The 14,761-nt window shown below is 58.6% G+C and overlaps 5 protein-coding genes across 5 annotated transcripts; 4 read left to right on the forward strand and 1 right to left on the reverse strand.

Moving 5' to 3' along the window:
- Positions 1-317: 317 nt before the first annotated feature.
- Positions 318-2,408, forward strand: PHSY_005600 (hypothetical protein; the record flags this gene model as incomplete). The annotated part of the gene is made up of 2 exons (XM_012336209.1): positions 318-871; positions 953-2,408. 2 exons carry the CDS (start codon positions 318-320, stop codon positions 2,406-2,408), a joined length of 2,010 nt encoding a protein of 669 aa, XP_012191599.1.
- A 1,070-nt stretch (positions 2,409-3,478) lies between these two features.
- Positions 3,479-7,729, forward strand: PHSY_005601 (hypothetical protein; the record flags this gene model as incomplete). Its single annotated transcript, XM_012336210.1, has 1 exon — positions 3,479-7,729. One exon carries the CDS (start codon positions 3,479-3,481, stop codon positions 7,727-7,729), a length of 4,251 nt encoding a protein of 1,416 aa, XP_012191600.1.
- A 519-nt stretch (positions 7,730-8,248) lies between these two features.
- PHSY_005602 (potential mitochondrial tRNA modification protein) lies at positions 8,249-10,228 on the forward strand (the record flags this gene model as incomplete). The annotated part of the gene is made up of 1 exon (XM_012336211.1): positions 8,249-10,228. One exon carries the CDS (start codon positions 8,249-8,251, stop codon positions 10,226-10,228), a length of 1,980 nt encoding a protein of 659 aa, XP_012191601.1.
- Positions 10,229-10,840: 612 nt separating this feature from the next.
- Positions 10,841-12,508, forward strand: PHSY_005603 (hypothetical protein; the record flags this gene model as incomplete). Its single annotated transcript, XM_012336212.1, has 1 exon — positions 10,841-12,508. The coding sequence occupies one exon, from the start codon at positions 10,841-10,843 to the stop codon at positions 12,506-12,508; it is 1,668 nt and encodes a 555-aa protein (XP_012191602.1).
- A 390-nt stretch (positions 12,509-12,898) lies between these two features.
- PHSY_005604 (serine protease) lies at positions 12,899-14,509 on the reverse strand (the record flags this gene model as incomplete). The annotated part of the gene is made up of 1 exon (XM_012336213.1): positions 12,899-14,509. One exon carries the CDS (start codon positions 14,507-14,509, stop codon positions 12,899-12,901), a length of 1,611 nt encoding a protein of 536 aa, XP_012191603.1.
- Positions 14,510-14,761: the final 252 nt, after the last annotated feature.

Raw genomic sequence — 14,761 nt, forward strand, 5'->3', positions numbered from 1 at the left:
ACGCAAAGTTTGGGACAGAGACGTGCAGTGTGTGGGACACGACTTGTGATGAACGAGATATGAGCGTGATGTTCAAAGAAGATGGGAATCAACGATGCTCGTCTGGCTGTCGTAGCGGATCTCCAGGGTTTGAGAGGTGTTGAGAAGAAATGATTCGCGTGGCGCGTCTCGCGTAGATTGATGAGTGGAGGTGTTGCAGCTTGCGCAATTTGGTGCTGCAAAGAAATATTCATTTGACCAAGCCAAGAACATCAAGGATCCCCCTTCCTTCCCCTCAACGACAACGCGCACAAACTTCCTCAGCTGATACGCGGTCCATGGCGTTGCTGGTCGAAACTCATGGGCACAGCCTTGACTGCCAGGCTGGCCCATCGCGGCCGGCGACGACCGCAACAAGCACGCTCTACATAGATCATGCGTGTTACTTGGAGCAACCCGAAGCTACTTCCTGGTTCAGCAACCACGACAAAACGATACCGGACGATCAGAGCCACCAGCACGAATCGAACTCCCAACAGACGCTGGAGAGTTGCTATGTGGAAACCCTCTGGCTCGGAGAGCATCACACGGGACTAGCCCATTTTCTCAACTGCATTGACCGCCTCAGGTCGTCGCACGATCTGGAGGATGTCTTGCTGGGTCTTTGCCAGCTTACCAGATCCAACAGCGCCATCTCTCGCCGCCACAAAGTCATTGCGAGCAAGCTGTTTCCAGGCCTGAACCAGTCAAGCGCGACTTTTGGTGAGCACACTCCGACAGAATACGAGTTGATGCTTGCTCAGCGGACTACAAAGGCAGTGGCTTCTGCTGCTACTTCCGGGGAGACGGACCTGCTCCGCGACCGCCTGGTCTCGTCCATGGAGAGTCGCGAGTGAGTGTCATCGAGTGACCAAAGATGCGATCCGCGACCCAGTGTGCTGACTTACCATTGTGTTTTTCGCTCGTACAACAGGACCCAGCTGCAAATCTTGATCACCATGTGCCTGTTGCATATTGCTTCGCAGGATCCGAGAGCTTTGGAAGCCGCGCGCGCTCGTATGACCGTAGTCAGCTCTTCTCATATCGTCGAGGACACTGCGACAAGCGTCAACATGGCCCCGGAGCCTGAGGCCGACAGCGAACAGCCGCGGAAGCGATCGCGAAAGCTCGAAAAGGCCAAGCGTTGGAGAGGTACACGGCCGAGCTCTGAGTCGAGCGACGCGTTTGCATGGAACCAGCAAGTGCGCAGACGGCTCGCAACCGACTCGTCGCACGATGACGCCGAAGGCGGAGAGGGCGAGCTTCTCGAGATCAAGGGAGGAGAGGTGCTGGCAGTGGATCACCTGAGCAAGAGGCTCGAAGCGTTGGTGGACATCCTCTGTCTACGACAGGTTGCTTCCGGTATCGGCTCAGAGATCGGCGACCTGCTCTCGGATATGGGCGCCGAAACAATGTCTGACGGCAAGGATGTCCCATCGAAAGCGAAACCGAAAGCAATGCTGTTCGGTTCAGCGTTGCGCAAACTAATTGAAGACGATGATATGGACGACGCGCAGTGGCTTTGTTCGTGCGTAGTGGAACCGCACTTCGAGGCGAGCCTGCCGCGGCAATGCTCGCTGTTCAGGAGCAAGTGCTTCGTGTCTCTCCAGTCGCGAACGCCGGCGCGACCAAGCAAAAGCGCTCGCCCAGCATCGTCGGGTTCGCCACCGATGCGGGCACCCAAGAGGAACACAAGCTTAGCAGCGGTCGGAGCGTCCACGATGTCTTTGTCGGGGAGCGGGCTGTCTGATGTGCTGGAAAAGGAGCAGGTGGGAAGAAGGGTCAAGCGAAACGTCTTGGCCGAGCGATCCAGCATGCTGGGCCGCGGACGGGAAGTAGACATGGGGCGAAGACTGTCTCGTAGCGTCAGTGCGAACCTTGGGCCTGGTCACCAGATACGCGCTTCCACGGGCGTGTTCTCGCGAAGCAGCACAAACGCTAGCTTTACTCAGTCCGTCAGCACACTTGCTCCGCGCGCCGTGAAAGCAGAGGCGGCATCACAGAGGATCGACATTGCAGGAAGGACAAGCAACGCACGGCCGGCAGCTCTCGTTCACAAACCTTCCCTCGCAGCTGCGGCTACGCACGACGGAGGGTCGTCGGGTAGCGGATCAAGGCCATTCCTGGTCATGTCGACCCCGCAGAAGGATTCGGGGAGCAAAACGATGAACGTGAGCCTGAACCACTTGTCTCACATCGACACGCCCAAGCTGGTGTTTCCCAGCAACAGTCTGGTGATGGAATCGCCTACGCAGGATAACTCGCACATGTTTACGCAACGGACGCGCGTGGCAGAGCGGTGCGCTTCGTTTGCTGGACGGACGAGCTTTGCGCTGAACCGATCGCCTTCTCCCGTATCTATAGCCTTCGATTCCGATGTCGATGATTGAGACTGCTGCACAACACTGCACTACATCACACTGCAATCACAGCCTCGACCGAACTCCCGACGTGCAATTCTGTGTTGCGTTTGGAAGAAGAAGTGATTTCCCTTGAGCGCGCCAATACTCGCCCGTTGAGTCTGCAGCCCGCGGAGTCTCGGAAAATCATTCTCGAGACAAGGGCACGTGATGGAAATCGGTTCCAACGCGTCAACGCGAAGGCAGGCGACCTTTCCTCTACTCTCGATTCCATGGATCGCCTCGATTCTCCACCAGAGCGTGAGGCTACCTGTATCTTGAGGCGCAGGTGGACAGACGGGAAGCTTGATGCTCGCAAAGCTGTCAAGCGGCACGGGAAAGATGTGCTGGCCTACCCGAACATGATCACAGAGAGGTGTGGCCGACCTGCGCAGGGAAGGCGACAAGTTTTCCCACGCTTGGCCATCGGAAGCCGTCAAGACGGTCCAACGGGCACGAGAAGAGGGTATCGTGTGAATGCTGCTGCTTCTATCTATCTCGGGCTTCCCATACATGTCAAAGATGGACCACCGCTGTCCATCGGATCTGCCGAAACAAATGGGAGCCGTTGCTGCCAGCAGAACAAGCGAGTCTCGCTGAGCCAGGTTGGGCTGTGCACTGAGCCTTCGTGGCCCAGTGGACCCCGCAACGAGACGCAAGAAGAGAAAGCGACAAGGTCAGCCTCGAGCATGGCGCACGGTTGGCTGCATGCACGACTCCATCGCAGCGGCCAACGGAATCGTGGTGCATGAATATGCGAGTGAGTGAGGGGTGAAAGGGAAAAATAAGAAATAGATGTTCAACACCTGGGCGCCCTTTGCGCACCAGATTCACACTCTGAGGCGAGTGCGCCTGTCAAACACACGCCGTCCCGACTGTCACTCTACGCCGGTCCATCGAGGTGGACGTCCAACGAGCCTATCCTCGAACACTTGCCCCTCATCCTTCTCGACCACCAGCCCCAGTCCCTGTAACGGTCCTCAAAACGAAGACACCCATTCTCGCTCCTTGACACTCTGGCGAACATCCTCCATCTCACGTAGCATCCGACACAGGTCGCAATGAGCGACCCAAACACCAGCGCTGGCTCCACCAGTGCCCTCCCATCTGCCACACCACCTTCTTCGACAGCAGCCATCCTCGGCGCAAGCACAGGTGGATGGTCTCCTCTTCGAACCTCTAAACGAGGGTCCACTGTATCCTATTCACAAGCTTCCCCCGAACACACCAACGAGGACCATCCTTCGCTTCACAGCCCAAAGAAGCAGACACAAAACTTCAAGGCGCTTCGTGGGCATGGCCTCGTTTCCAACAGCATCTTCAAACAGATCGATGGTGGCAGTCAGCCATCTTCGCTCACCAATTCTCCCCTCGGCTCCCCGTCTCGCAGACAGCTGCCCTCTCCCTCCTTTGGTCTTGGCATCGGCATCTCCAACTCGCCCAAAGCCGTCCAGCAGAGCTTGAAGCACGACGCTTCCCCTCTCGCTCACGACGCGGAGAATAGCGATCCCTTCAACCTCTACGCCACCGTTCCCGCCGCCAAAGGTCCGCAGCGCAAGATTCCGCGCAAAAGTCTGGGCCGACTGCACGAGTCCAACTACGTCAGCAACTCGGTCTTTCGTCAGCACAATGGAAACGCAGACCAAGTCTCGTCACCACCCCTCACGCCCACTCGCGCAGCAGGCCAGCCGCCAAACCATTCCAGTCCTGCCTCTGCCTCCAAAGGTTTGCTTGTATCCAACAGGCTTCACGGTCCACGATTCATGAGCGGCTCTTCCCAAGCCTCTCCTGCAGATCTTGGTTCAAGGATCGAATCGCCCAGCCCACTCCGCCGCGAGCGCAGGAAGACTGTCACCTTTGACGAGATCCTGGACGTCCAAGAATTCGACAAGGAGAGCAGCTTCGATGCCGACAGCATCTACGACGACAACGAAGAACACGCCCCTGTCGCGCAAGATGCCGATTTCTGGATGCGCGGCAGTGCTGCAGCAAATGCACAATCCTCCGCGCCGCAGCTCCAGGTCGTCAACGCCGATGCTGCACAGGTCTCCTCTGACGAAGCTCCCGATCTTGTCTCCGGCGAGTCTGAACCGGATCTTTCCCACGACAGCAACGAGACCTCCTCCGTCGAAGGTCCTCCCAGTCCCATCCCCGGCGACGCTAGCCTCCCACTTCAGGATCTCTCTGTGGAGCTTGATGCAGCTGCCACTCCGTCCTGCGACGATGAGCGAGGCCTGGTGCCCGAGCGCGAAAACAGCTTCGCTCGTCTCTCTGCTGCCGATCGCGTCGATAGCATGATGGATGAGCTCCTCCGAAACGACATCCTCACCAGTCCTAGCGTACGTGCTGGGCAGCTCGAGGCCAGCTCACGAGATGTACACGAGCCGCTCTCTGCTCAGATCGAGACGGTCGCCGATCCTCCGCGCCCTGATCAGGCAGCGCTTCCTCCACTTCCCGCATGGACTCCGATCAGCCTCGATGTCGATGTACCCTCGTCTTCCCTCGGCGAATTTGGCCGCAGCAGCACGCAGCCCATGGTTGCTCAAGCGTCGTCTCCGATCCCACCTCCAACAACTCGCATCGGCTCGATCCGCGGTCGACCTCACATTTCTCGTGACGCCATCCTCCAGCGTGTCGCCAAAGAGAAGCTAGCCAGGGAGCAAGCGATGTCCGAGCCAGATACCATCAACGCTCACAGCCGTCCTACGCTGGACGCAAGCACAAACGATTCGCCTGCTCTGAAGCTCAACACACTTCAGCAAAGGCGAATGCCGCGTGGTAGCGAGCCTGGCCCGTCCATGTCCTCTACTCAAGAGGCGGCGGTGTCGCATCCAAAGAACCTTCCTGCGGGACGCCCTAGTGCGCCTCTTCGTCTGATGCCAACAGAAGTCATCGCTACAGAGACAAAGCCGCTCCCTCCTCCGAGCCCCGTCAAGGAACTCGACCAACTCGCTAGTCCCCTAGACTTGTTGGGCACGGAGCTGAAGGTGACGGCGAATCTCGACGAGCCAACGACGCAGCGTGTCAACGCTAGCGCCAGCGTTTCCGAGCTGCCGCTCCTCGACAGCACCGAGTCCCATTCCGAAGGACGCCTCTTCCCCGACATGCCGCAAGAACCAAGCGATCGCCAAGAGCGCAACAGTCCTGCTGCTCATCTAACACCGGCTCAGCAAGCCGATCAGATCATCGCGCGACGCCGAAGCAAGAACGGCAAAGCACGTCGCAAGAGGAGCATGAGCACCAGCGATGCGCGAGCCACCTTCACCGCTGCTGCCGCCGACACTTCCGATGTCGACACTGCCAGCACTTCGACCACGACCAACTCCAACAGCGAACGAGACGACGAGCCTGTCGAGCTTCCGACGCGTCAAAGCATCAGCGCCGACCTCGTCAAGAGCAAGGCCGTGCTCGACGTCAGCCTTCAGCGCGCTATCGACGGCGGCTTCCAGACTCATATGGAGAAGGAGTTGCTGCGCATCTACGAGAAGGTCGACTCCAACTACAACGTCAACGACCGTGGCGCGTTCAAGGGCGTCGACGACAAAGTCACCCACTCGACAGCTGCGGGCGATGTTGACAGCGGAAAGGCCTGGAAGAAGTTGCGTCGACCTAGCGATATCAACGAATACAAAAAGGAGATGCGCGAATTCCGCGAAAGCTCCAACGCCCGCAAGGCTGCGGGCAAGGTCTTCGTCATGGTCGACTCTTTCACGCCAACCGACCTTCCGGTGCCGTCGCGCCCGACCTCCTTCCACTGCATCCTCGACAACGGATTGCACATGGTCAAGACAGCCACAGTGCCGCTCAGAGCCGGACGCGGCGCGACCAGCACGATCGGCCAGGAGTTCGAACTGATTCAGCACAAGAACCTCGAATTCAGCTTGACGTTGGTGGTGCAACGCGACGCTCACCTCGTGGAGCCTCAGCGTCCTCCGTCGCCGACGCGCCGTGAGCATGGAAGCCCGACGCTCAAGGGTCTTAGTCGCCTCTTTAGCAGCCCCAAAAAGCAGGCGGCAAGGCGAGAGCAGCAGGAGCGTGAAGCAGCGGCAGAGTTTGCCCAGCAGGCGTCGCGGGTCGAGCCCATGCTTGCCTACATCAACCGCGAGGGAGCCTTTGGACGCACCGGCGTCCTCTTTGAGCGCGTCGCCAGCCAATGCTACGCCCGATGCATGGTGCTCGATCTTCCGGTTCACGGCGTCTCGAACCCGACAGGTAGCATCTCCGGCCCGTCCAGCGTCGCATCGCGTTCGCACGTATCGATGCTCTCGCAAGACTTCCGTCAGAATCTGAGCAAGGTGCGCGGCACGCTCCGCCTCAAGCTGTTCTTCCTGCCTCCCTTGCCGAGCATCCCTCGCGATGGGCTTCCGGAAAATCTGGGCGAGTGCCTGCGCGGAATGCAGAACGCTGCTTGGCACAGATCACAGCCTTGGCAGACAGGCACGTTGACGCAGCTGGGTGGCGACTGTGCAAGCTGGCGTCGTCGTCCCGTACAGGCGCAGGGTCAGCATCTGATCTGCTATAACGCCGTGACCAAGAAGCCGACCGTCAAGATCGACCTTTCCAAGGCGGTTTGCATCGAAGAAGTGGGCAACCACGTCAATGCGGGATCCATGATCTTTCCTTCGGGCGCCAGTCAGGCTCTCGGCAGGTCCAGGACCATGGCGTCGTATGCAACGACGGCGACGCTGGCCGAAGAAGAGGATGCGGACGCCAACTACCACGTCGAGCGTTCCTTCCGCATCACTTTCGCCGATGGAGAGCGGATCAGCTTCTTCGCTGACACCGAGGCGGAAAAGTCGCAATGGGTCAAGGTCATCTCGGACATCATCGAGAGCGAGGTGCCACCTAACCCGCTGTGGGCTCAGGCGCTTCTCGAGGAGATGGGTGCACAGACATCCGGCAGCATCAACAACGGCGGCCGAAAGCCGAGTCAGCAGATGCTGCAATCGCGCAAGCCGGTGCCTACCGTTCCCGAAGAAGTCGAGGCATCGCCCACAGTGAGCACTCCTACTCCATCGCGTCGACCGGACGCTGCCGAGCTGGACCACGCCAGCCGCATCTCGCACCACTCGACGGCTTCACAGAGCAGCACGCCATCGCGCTTGCCCATCAGAGCGCCGCACAATGTCGCACCTTCGACACCGACCTCGGAACGAGGCTCGATGCGAGGAGCCCCTATGGCGCCGAGACCCGTGTCGATGATCCGCACACCTGTCCACGATGCGTCGAATCGGGCAGCATTTGATCGCCTGAAGCGTGCTGGCCATGCTCGCGCGCAGACCGAGGACCTCACTCCTCTCCGACGTCGCTGAAAGGCGCTTTGCCCAAAGCCAAAGCTGCTTTCCTACCATCGCTTCTGTTTTCGTCTTCATTACTCGTAACTTGCCGTATGGCCTCTGCCGGTGTACGCCTCTAGTCGTATTTCTTTCGTCCTCTTTTCGTGTTTCGTATAGCTAGCTCACCTTTGCAGTCGGTCTCATCGTGATGATCAATCCGAGAAGCCAAGTGTGTCGAACAATGCATTTTGTCTCCAGAGTCCATCGCCTGTGACCTTGGTCTGTGTGGAAGTGGCCCATCGCTCTTTGTTGGCGTGAGGTGACAAGGCGTAACTCGGCGAGACGCGGATGCGGCGTTACGGTTTCGTGTCAAGGGTCCACAACTCTAAAATTTGTCGACTTTGCTTCTCGTTGTGCTACCACACTAACCACAGCGGGACCATACCTCATTGCTCTACATAGACATACAAGGCGATCGCCGTCGACCTCACGATGCTGGGACGAGGCGTTGGCAGGACTGTCGCTTCCTCAGTGGCAAGCTGCAGCCGTCAAGGGATGCGGCGTTCGAGGCGGCCATTTGCCACAGCGTCACAGGCTTTGCCGCTTGCCGGACCTAGTCGATCTGCGCTGCACTTCGATGTTGTCGTCGTCGGTGCGGGTCATGCAGGCTGCGAGGCAGCTGCAGGCTCAGCTCGAACAGGAGCGCGAACGCTTCTGGTCACCACCAACAAGCAAAGCATCGGCGAACTGAGCTGCAATCCGAGTCTCGGTGGCGTCGGAAAGGGCACGTTGGTGCGTGAGGTCGACGCGCTCGGCGGACTTTGCGGTATCGTCGGCGATAAGGCTGGCATCCAGTTTCGCATGCTCAACAAATCGAAGGGACCTGCCGTGCATGGACCTAGAGCGCAGATCGACCGATCCCTGTACCGACAACACATGCAAGAGGCGTTGCGAGGTTACCCGAATCTGACCATCCTCGAGGCCAAGGTGCGTGGATTGCAGCTGGACTGGTCGAACGGAGGGCAGGGTCCGGATGGAAAGCACAGAAGGGCAGTCGTCCGCGGCGTCACGACGGTCGGTGGCGACAGCATCAGCTGTAGTCAAGTCATTCTGGCCACCGGCACCTTTCTCTCCGCCGACATCCACTTAGGTCTGGAATCAAGACCGGCTGGGCGCATGCTACCTTTACCGTCTGCAAATGACGACCCTGCTTCCGACGGTCTGAGTCAGAGTCTAGCCCGGGCCGGGTTCGAGCTCGGCCGTCTCAAGACCGGTACACCTGCGAGAATTGCCGCTTCCTCGGTCCGCCTGGGTAGTCCGTGGCAGAGCGGCCGCAACGTCGATCCTCGACTCGAAGTGATCCACGGAGACGCGGTTCCAGCGCCGTTTTCTTTTCTCAACGATGCTCCCGATATCGATCCCGCCCAGCAAGCCGAGTGCTGGGGCACTCAAACAACAGCAGCAACCCACGACATTGTGCGGCATAACCTCGACAAGTCGATCCACATCAAAGAGACAGTCCGAGGGCCACGTTACTGCCCTTCGATCGAATCCAAAGTGATTCGCTTCAAGGAGAAGCAAAGTCATCCGGTTTGGCTCGAACCCGAGGGCCGGCCAGGCACCGTCGATGGGTCGGTTCTCTACCCTAACGGACTGTCATGCACGCTGCCGGCCGAGGAGCAGCTGGAGGTGCTTCGCAGCATTCCAGGACTTGAGCAAGCAGAGATGGTCCGACCAGGATACGGTGTGGAATATGACCACGTGGACGCGCGACATTTGCATCACAGTCTTGAGACGAAGCGGATCGAAGGACTCTGGATGGCAGGCCAAATCAACGGCACCACAGGATACGAAGAGGCCGCGGCTCAGGGGTGTGTTGCTGGCATCAATGCGGCCCTCAAAGTCAACGGACTAGATGCGCTCGCGATAGGCAGATCGGGAGGCTATGTGGGAACGATGATCGACGACCTGGTGATGCAGGGTGTGGAGGAGCCATACCGGATGTTCAGCTCTCGGAGCGAGTACAGGATGACCTTACGCGCCGACAACGCAGACACGCGGCTGACACCGCTGCTGCGCGCAGCCTACACCTCGGCGATCGACGAGCAGCGTTGGCGACGCTTTTGCACGGTGCAAGCTGACATGGATCACGCATTCGCGCTGCTCAGATCGAAGCGGATGAGCCCACACGGCTGGATGAAGCACGGCTTCCATTGCTCTGGCGACTCGCACGAGCGTGACGGTATGGACATGCTCAAGCAGCCTCGGCTAGGCATCCGCGATCTGGTTGCGGTGATCCCGGAGCTGGCAGGCTTGAGCGAGGCGGTGATGGATAGAGTAGAGACAGAGGCAAGATACAGGCCGCATCTGGAGAGACAAGCTCACGAGATCGAAGCCTTCAACAAGGACACACGACTGCGCTTCCCTGAGGGGTTCAACTTTGCCAGCGTTCCCGGACTGAATTCGCAGCTGCGGGAGAAGCTGGAGCTTCTGCGCCCGACTTCGTTGGTACGTACATGCTTCGATCTACGATGAGGTGTCATGAGAAGAGACGATTGCGCTCTTGGTTGGCTGGAACCCTAAGCTGACTTGACTTTTGCTTTTGCCATTGACTGACTCAGGCGGCGCTCAAATCGATACCCGGATGTACACCATCCAACTATGCTACCCTCTGGCGTCACGCTGTGCAGCCCGACGGCGACAGCGTTGTACAGTCAAAGGGCAGCTTGTAATGTACGCAGATGCCCGAGCACGCAGAACAGAATGCTCATCCTGTCACCTGGCTACCTGGTTTGTAACGGGGCATGTCGACGTGAGCTCAAGGGACTTGCGAGAAACAGAGCGAGATTTGACCCCGGCTCGAGAATGTTACACCGCCGAATCGACATTATGATTTCGAGGAAAAACCGCACGATCGAAGGAAGAAGAAGGAAACGCTCAGCATTTCACTCACGCGCACCCGAAAGCGACACACACCCAACGCACGCACGCTGCTCGCTCTGCATTTTGAGAAGAACACTTGGAATGAATATGATTTTTATCGCGCGTTAGTGTGCGCATCACACCCAAAAGCGCGAACGACAAAGAGTCTGTGCATCCGAGTGTTCTTCTCGTTCATCACCCTCACCTCATCGTCGTTGTTCCACCATGTCGCTCAAAGTACCACGCGCAGGAGGGCCCAACCTCTTCAAGGAGGGGTACAAGCACTTCCAAGGCATCGAGGAGGCTGTCCTTCGCAACATTCAGGCGGTCAATGAACTCTCCGAGATCGTAAGGACCTCTTTCGGTCCCAACGGACGCAACAAGATGGTCATCAACCACCTCGAGAGGTTGTTCGTCACATCCGATGCCGCCACCATCATTCGAGAACTCGACGTCGTCCACCCCGCCGCCAAGCTGCTCGTCCTGGCGAGTCAACAGCAGGAAGCAGAGATGGGCGACTCCACCAACCTCGTGCTCATCTTTGCCGGAGAGCTTCTCAAGAAGGCCGAATACCTCATCACAATGGGATTGCATCCGTCCGAGATCCTGCAAGGCTACGAGATCGCACGCGACAAGTGCCTCGCCGAGCTCGAGCAGCTTTCGGTCGCCCAGCTTTCCACCCCACCCACCACCGAGAGCCTCGCACTGGCGCTCAAGCCATGCCTCGCCTCCAAACAGTACGGCAACGAGGATCTCTTGGCTCCCTTGGTCGCAGAAGCCGTCTCCATGGTGCTGCCTCAGAATGCCAAGAACGGTCTCGCCGATTTTAGCGTCGACAACGTCCGCGTAGTCAAGATCATGGGCGGCAGCTTGTCGCAGTCCCAGGTGGTAAGAGGTATGGTCTTTGGTCGCGAACCCGAAGGCGTCATCAAAAAGGCGAAAGCCGCCAAAGTCGGTGTCTACACATGTGGCATGGACATCACCCAGACCGAGACCAAGGGCACCGTCCTCCTCAAGAACGCCGACGAACTCTCCAACTTCTCCCGCGGCGAAGAGCAGCAGCTCGAAAAGTACTTTAAGGAAATCGCCGATTCCGGCGTCAAGGTCGTCGTCACACAGTCCCAGGTCGGCGAGCTTGCACAGCACTACCTCAACCGCTTCGGCATCCTGGTCATCAAGATCCTCTCCAAGTTTGAGTTGCGTCGACTCTGCCGATTGCTCGGTGCTACGCCTCTTGCACGACTCGGTGCGCCGTTGCCCGAAGAAGCCGGATGGATCGACTCGATCGAGACGATCGAGATCGGTGGTGACCGGGTCACCGTGTTCAAGCAGGAGGAGGGTCAACCTGGAGGCAAGGCGAAACCCAAGATGTGCACCATCGTTCTGCGAGGTGCCACCTCGAACCTGCTCGACGACGTAGAACGTGCCATCGACGACGGCGTCAACGTGATCAAGTCTCTCACCCGCGATCCACGTCTCGTCCCCGGTGCAGGCGCCACCGAACTCGAACTCGCCAAACGCATTGCCGATTTGGGAGAAAAGACACCGGGACTCAACCAGCATTCCATCAAAAAGTTCGGCGAGGCTCTCGAAGTCGTACCCCGCACTCTCGCCGAAAACGCCGGCCTCGACTCTACCGAAACCGTCTCGCGCCTCTACGCAAAGCACGTCAATGCCGCCGGCGCAGACGTCGGCGTAGACATCGAAAACCAAGTCGACGGAACACTCTCCACCACCCAAACCCAGGTATTCGACGTACTGGCTGCAAAATCCTGGGCCTTGAGATACGCAACCGGCGCTGCCATCAGCGTCCTCTCCGTCGACTCGATCATCATGTCCAAGCCGGCAGGCATCAAGGCGCCAAAAGCCAACCCAAACTGGGACGACGATTAAATCTTCACTTGTACAACTCCATTGAACATGTGTTCAATCTCCATCGCATCTTTTTATCTTTCTGACCGTGTCCTCACTTGCAACGAACATTGAGCCCAACCACACAATACACAACCTCGAGTCACACTGTTGACACGGCAAAGTTCATGAGAATATGAGATTCTGACGAGAGCGTACAGCAGGAAAGCCCTGAATTGGAGCGAGCGTGCCATGTATGATTGACCGAGCAGGCCAGAATAGAGATTACGGGACAATGGAGAGAATGCGGGACTAGAACGGGACCACGACTTGCGACGAGAACGGGAAGAAACGGAAACACATGTCATGCAAGAAAGCTGATGCAGCAAGAAGACAGTGGAGCTTAGCTCTGGTGCAGCGAAAACGAGGCTTTCAGGCGGACGAGGTGGCGTTGTTGAAAGCAAGCTTGTTGACCGTGTCGGCGTCCAGACCGGTCAAGACGCCGGGCGAGGCGAGCTTGATGAGCGCCTTCTTGAGCTCGTTGGGGGAGAGGACACCGACAATGTCCGACTTGGCGGTGGCGTCACCGCCGGCAAAGTAGCCAGCGACGCTGCTGACGAGGTCGAGAGCCATGGCGGGGATGGGCATCACGCCAGAGAGCTTGGAAGCGAGCGAATCCTCGACGTCGACGACCGAGAGCTGCTCAGCAGCATTGGTGAGCAGCTTAAAGTCGTCGGTACCGTAGATGGAGAGAAGGTAAGCGAGAAGACCGACAATGTGAGGGCTGGCCATCGAAGTACCGGAGATGGTGTTGACCGAGGTGTTGCCGGTGTTCCATGTAGAAAGGATGTTGAGACCGGGAGCAAAGATGTCGACACACTTGCCCTTGTTGGAGAAGTAGGCACGCTCGTCCTGGACCGTCGAGGCACCGACGGTGACCGGGTTGCCGGCACCGGCAGGCGAGACGTTGCAGGCGTCCTGGTTCTCGTTACCTGCGGCAACACCGAAGTGCATACCGCTGGTGACGGCACCGTTGACGGCCTTGTCGAGGGTGGGCGACTTGCCACCGCCGAGCGACATGTTGGCGACGAAGCCCTTGTGCTTCTTGGCGGCAGCCGAGCGCGGGTTGGCGCGGAACTGAGCGGTGAGACGCTTGGCGTCCTCGACAGCCCAGAGCACACCACCAGTGACGTCCGACATGGATCCGGAGCCGCCCGAGCCGAGCACCTTGACGGCGACGAGCTCAGCCTTCTTGGCGACACCGTACTTGCGCGAGCCGATGGTGCCGGCGCAGTGGGTGCCGTGCCCGTTTCCGTCCTCGTCGACGTCGTTCTGAGGCATGGTCTTGCCCCAGCGGGCGCGGCCCTCGAACTCGACGTGGTTGATGTTGATACCCGTGTCGATGACGTAGGCGGTGACACCCTCACCACCATCGCCCTGGTAGACGTACTTGTTGAAGGTGCTCAAACCGAGGCGCTTGCGGTGCGAGATACGGGCGAGACCCCATGGGGCGCCCTTTTCGATGTCCTTTGCGCCGACCTTGGTGGTCTTCATGGCAGCGGCGGCGAGCGAGTCGTCGTACTCGACGTCCCAGACCTTGTCTTCTTCCTGGGGCATGACCTCGACCGAGACGAGCGTGTCCATCTCGACGTACTCGACCTCGGGCTGAGCACGGATGTAGTCGAGGACATCATCGGTGAATTTGCCTGCGTAACCCTGGAGGTGGCCCTCGAGGTCGTAGACGTGGCGGATGCCCTGAGCGTCCTCGCCGTGGAAGCTGTTTGCCGAGAGCTGCGCGGACGAGATGAGTCCCTGGTGTGCGAAAAAGTCGTTGGAGCTGATTCCATCCTTGAGGACGACCATGTAAGCGCCCGGGATGGTCTCGAGTTCAGGGTTGGCGGTGAGAGGAGCAAAGCGAGTGGAGGGGGAGTAGGCATTTGCGCTAGATCCGGGGACGAATGGCTGGTGAGCAGGAGCAGCCAGAGCTGCCAGAGGGAGGCTGAGAGCCAGGGCCAAGAGGCTCAGGTATCGCTTCGGGTACATATTGCAAGGCGACTATGAGTGGTGAGAAGTGGCAATCAAGTTGTGATGATGGAGATTGTGAGGATGAGATAGGAAGTATAGGCAAGGGATGGAGCGGGGAAATGGATGAAAGAAGCACGCCTCGATACGAACAAGGTGGTGATGGTGGTGAGAGTAGAGATAGAGGTCGAGCGGTCTCTCAAGCTCAAGTAGGCTGAGCGTCGACGCTGACGAGCACTGCCAACGCAAGGGTCCTTGCGACAGACCAGAGAG

Source organism: Pseudozyma hubeiensis, assembly GCF_000403515.1.
Source record: "Pseudozyma hubeiensis SY62 DNA, scaffold: PHS52, whole genome shotgun sequence".
In the NCBI taxonomy this organism is placed as follows: domain Eukaryota; kingdom Fungi; phylum Basidiomycota; class Ustilaginomycetes; order Ustilaginales; family Ustilaginaceae; genus Pseudozyma; species Pseudozyma hubeiensis.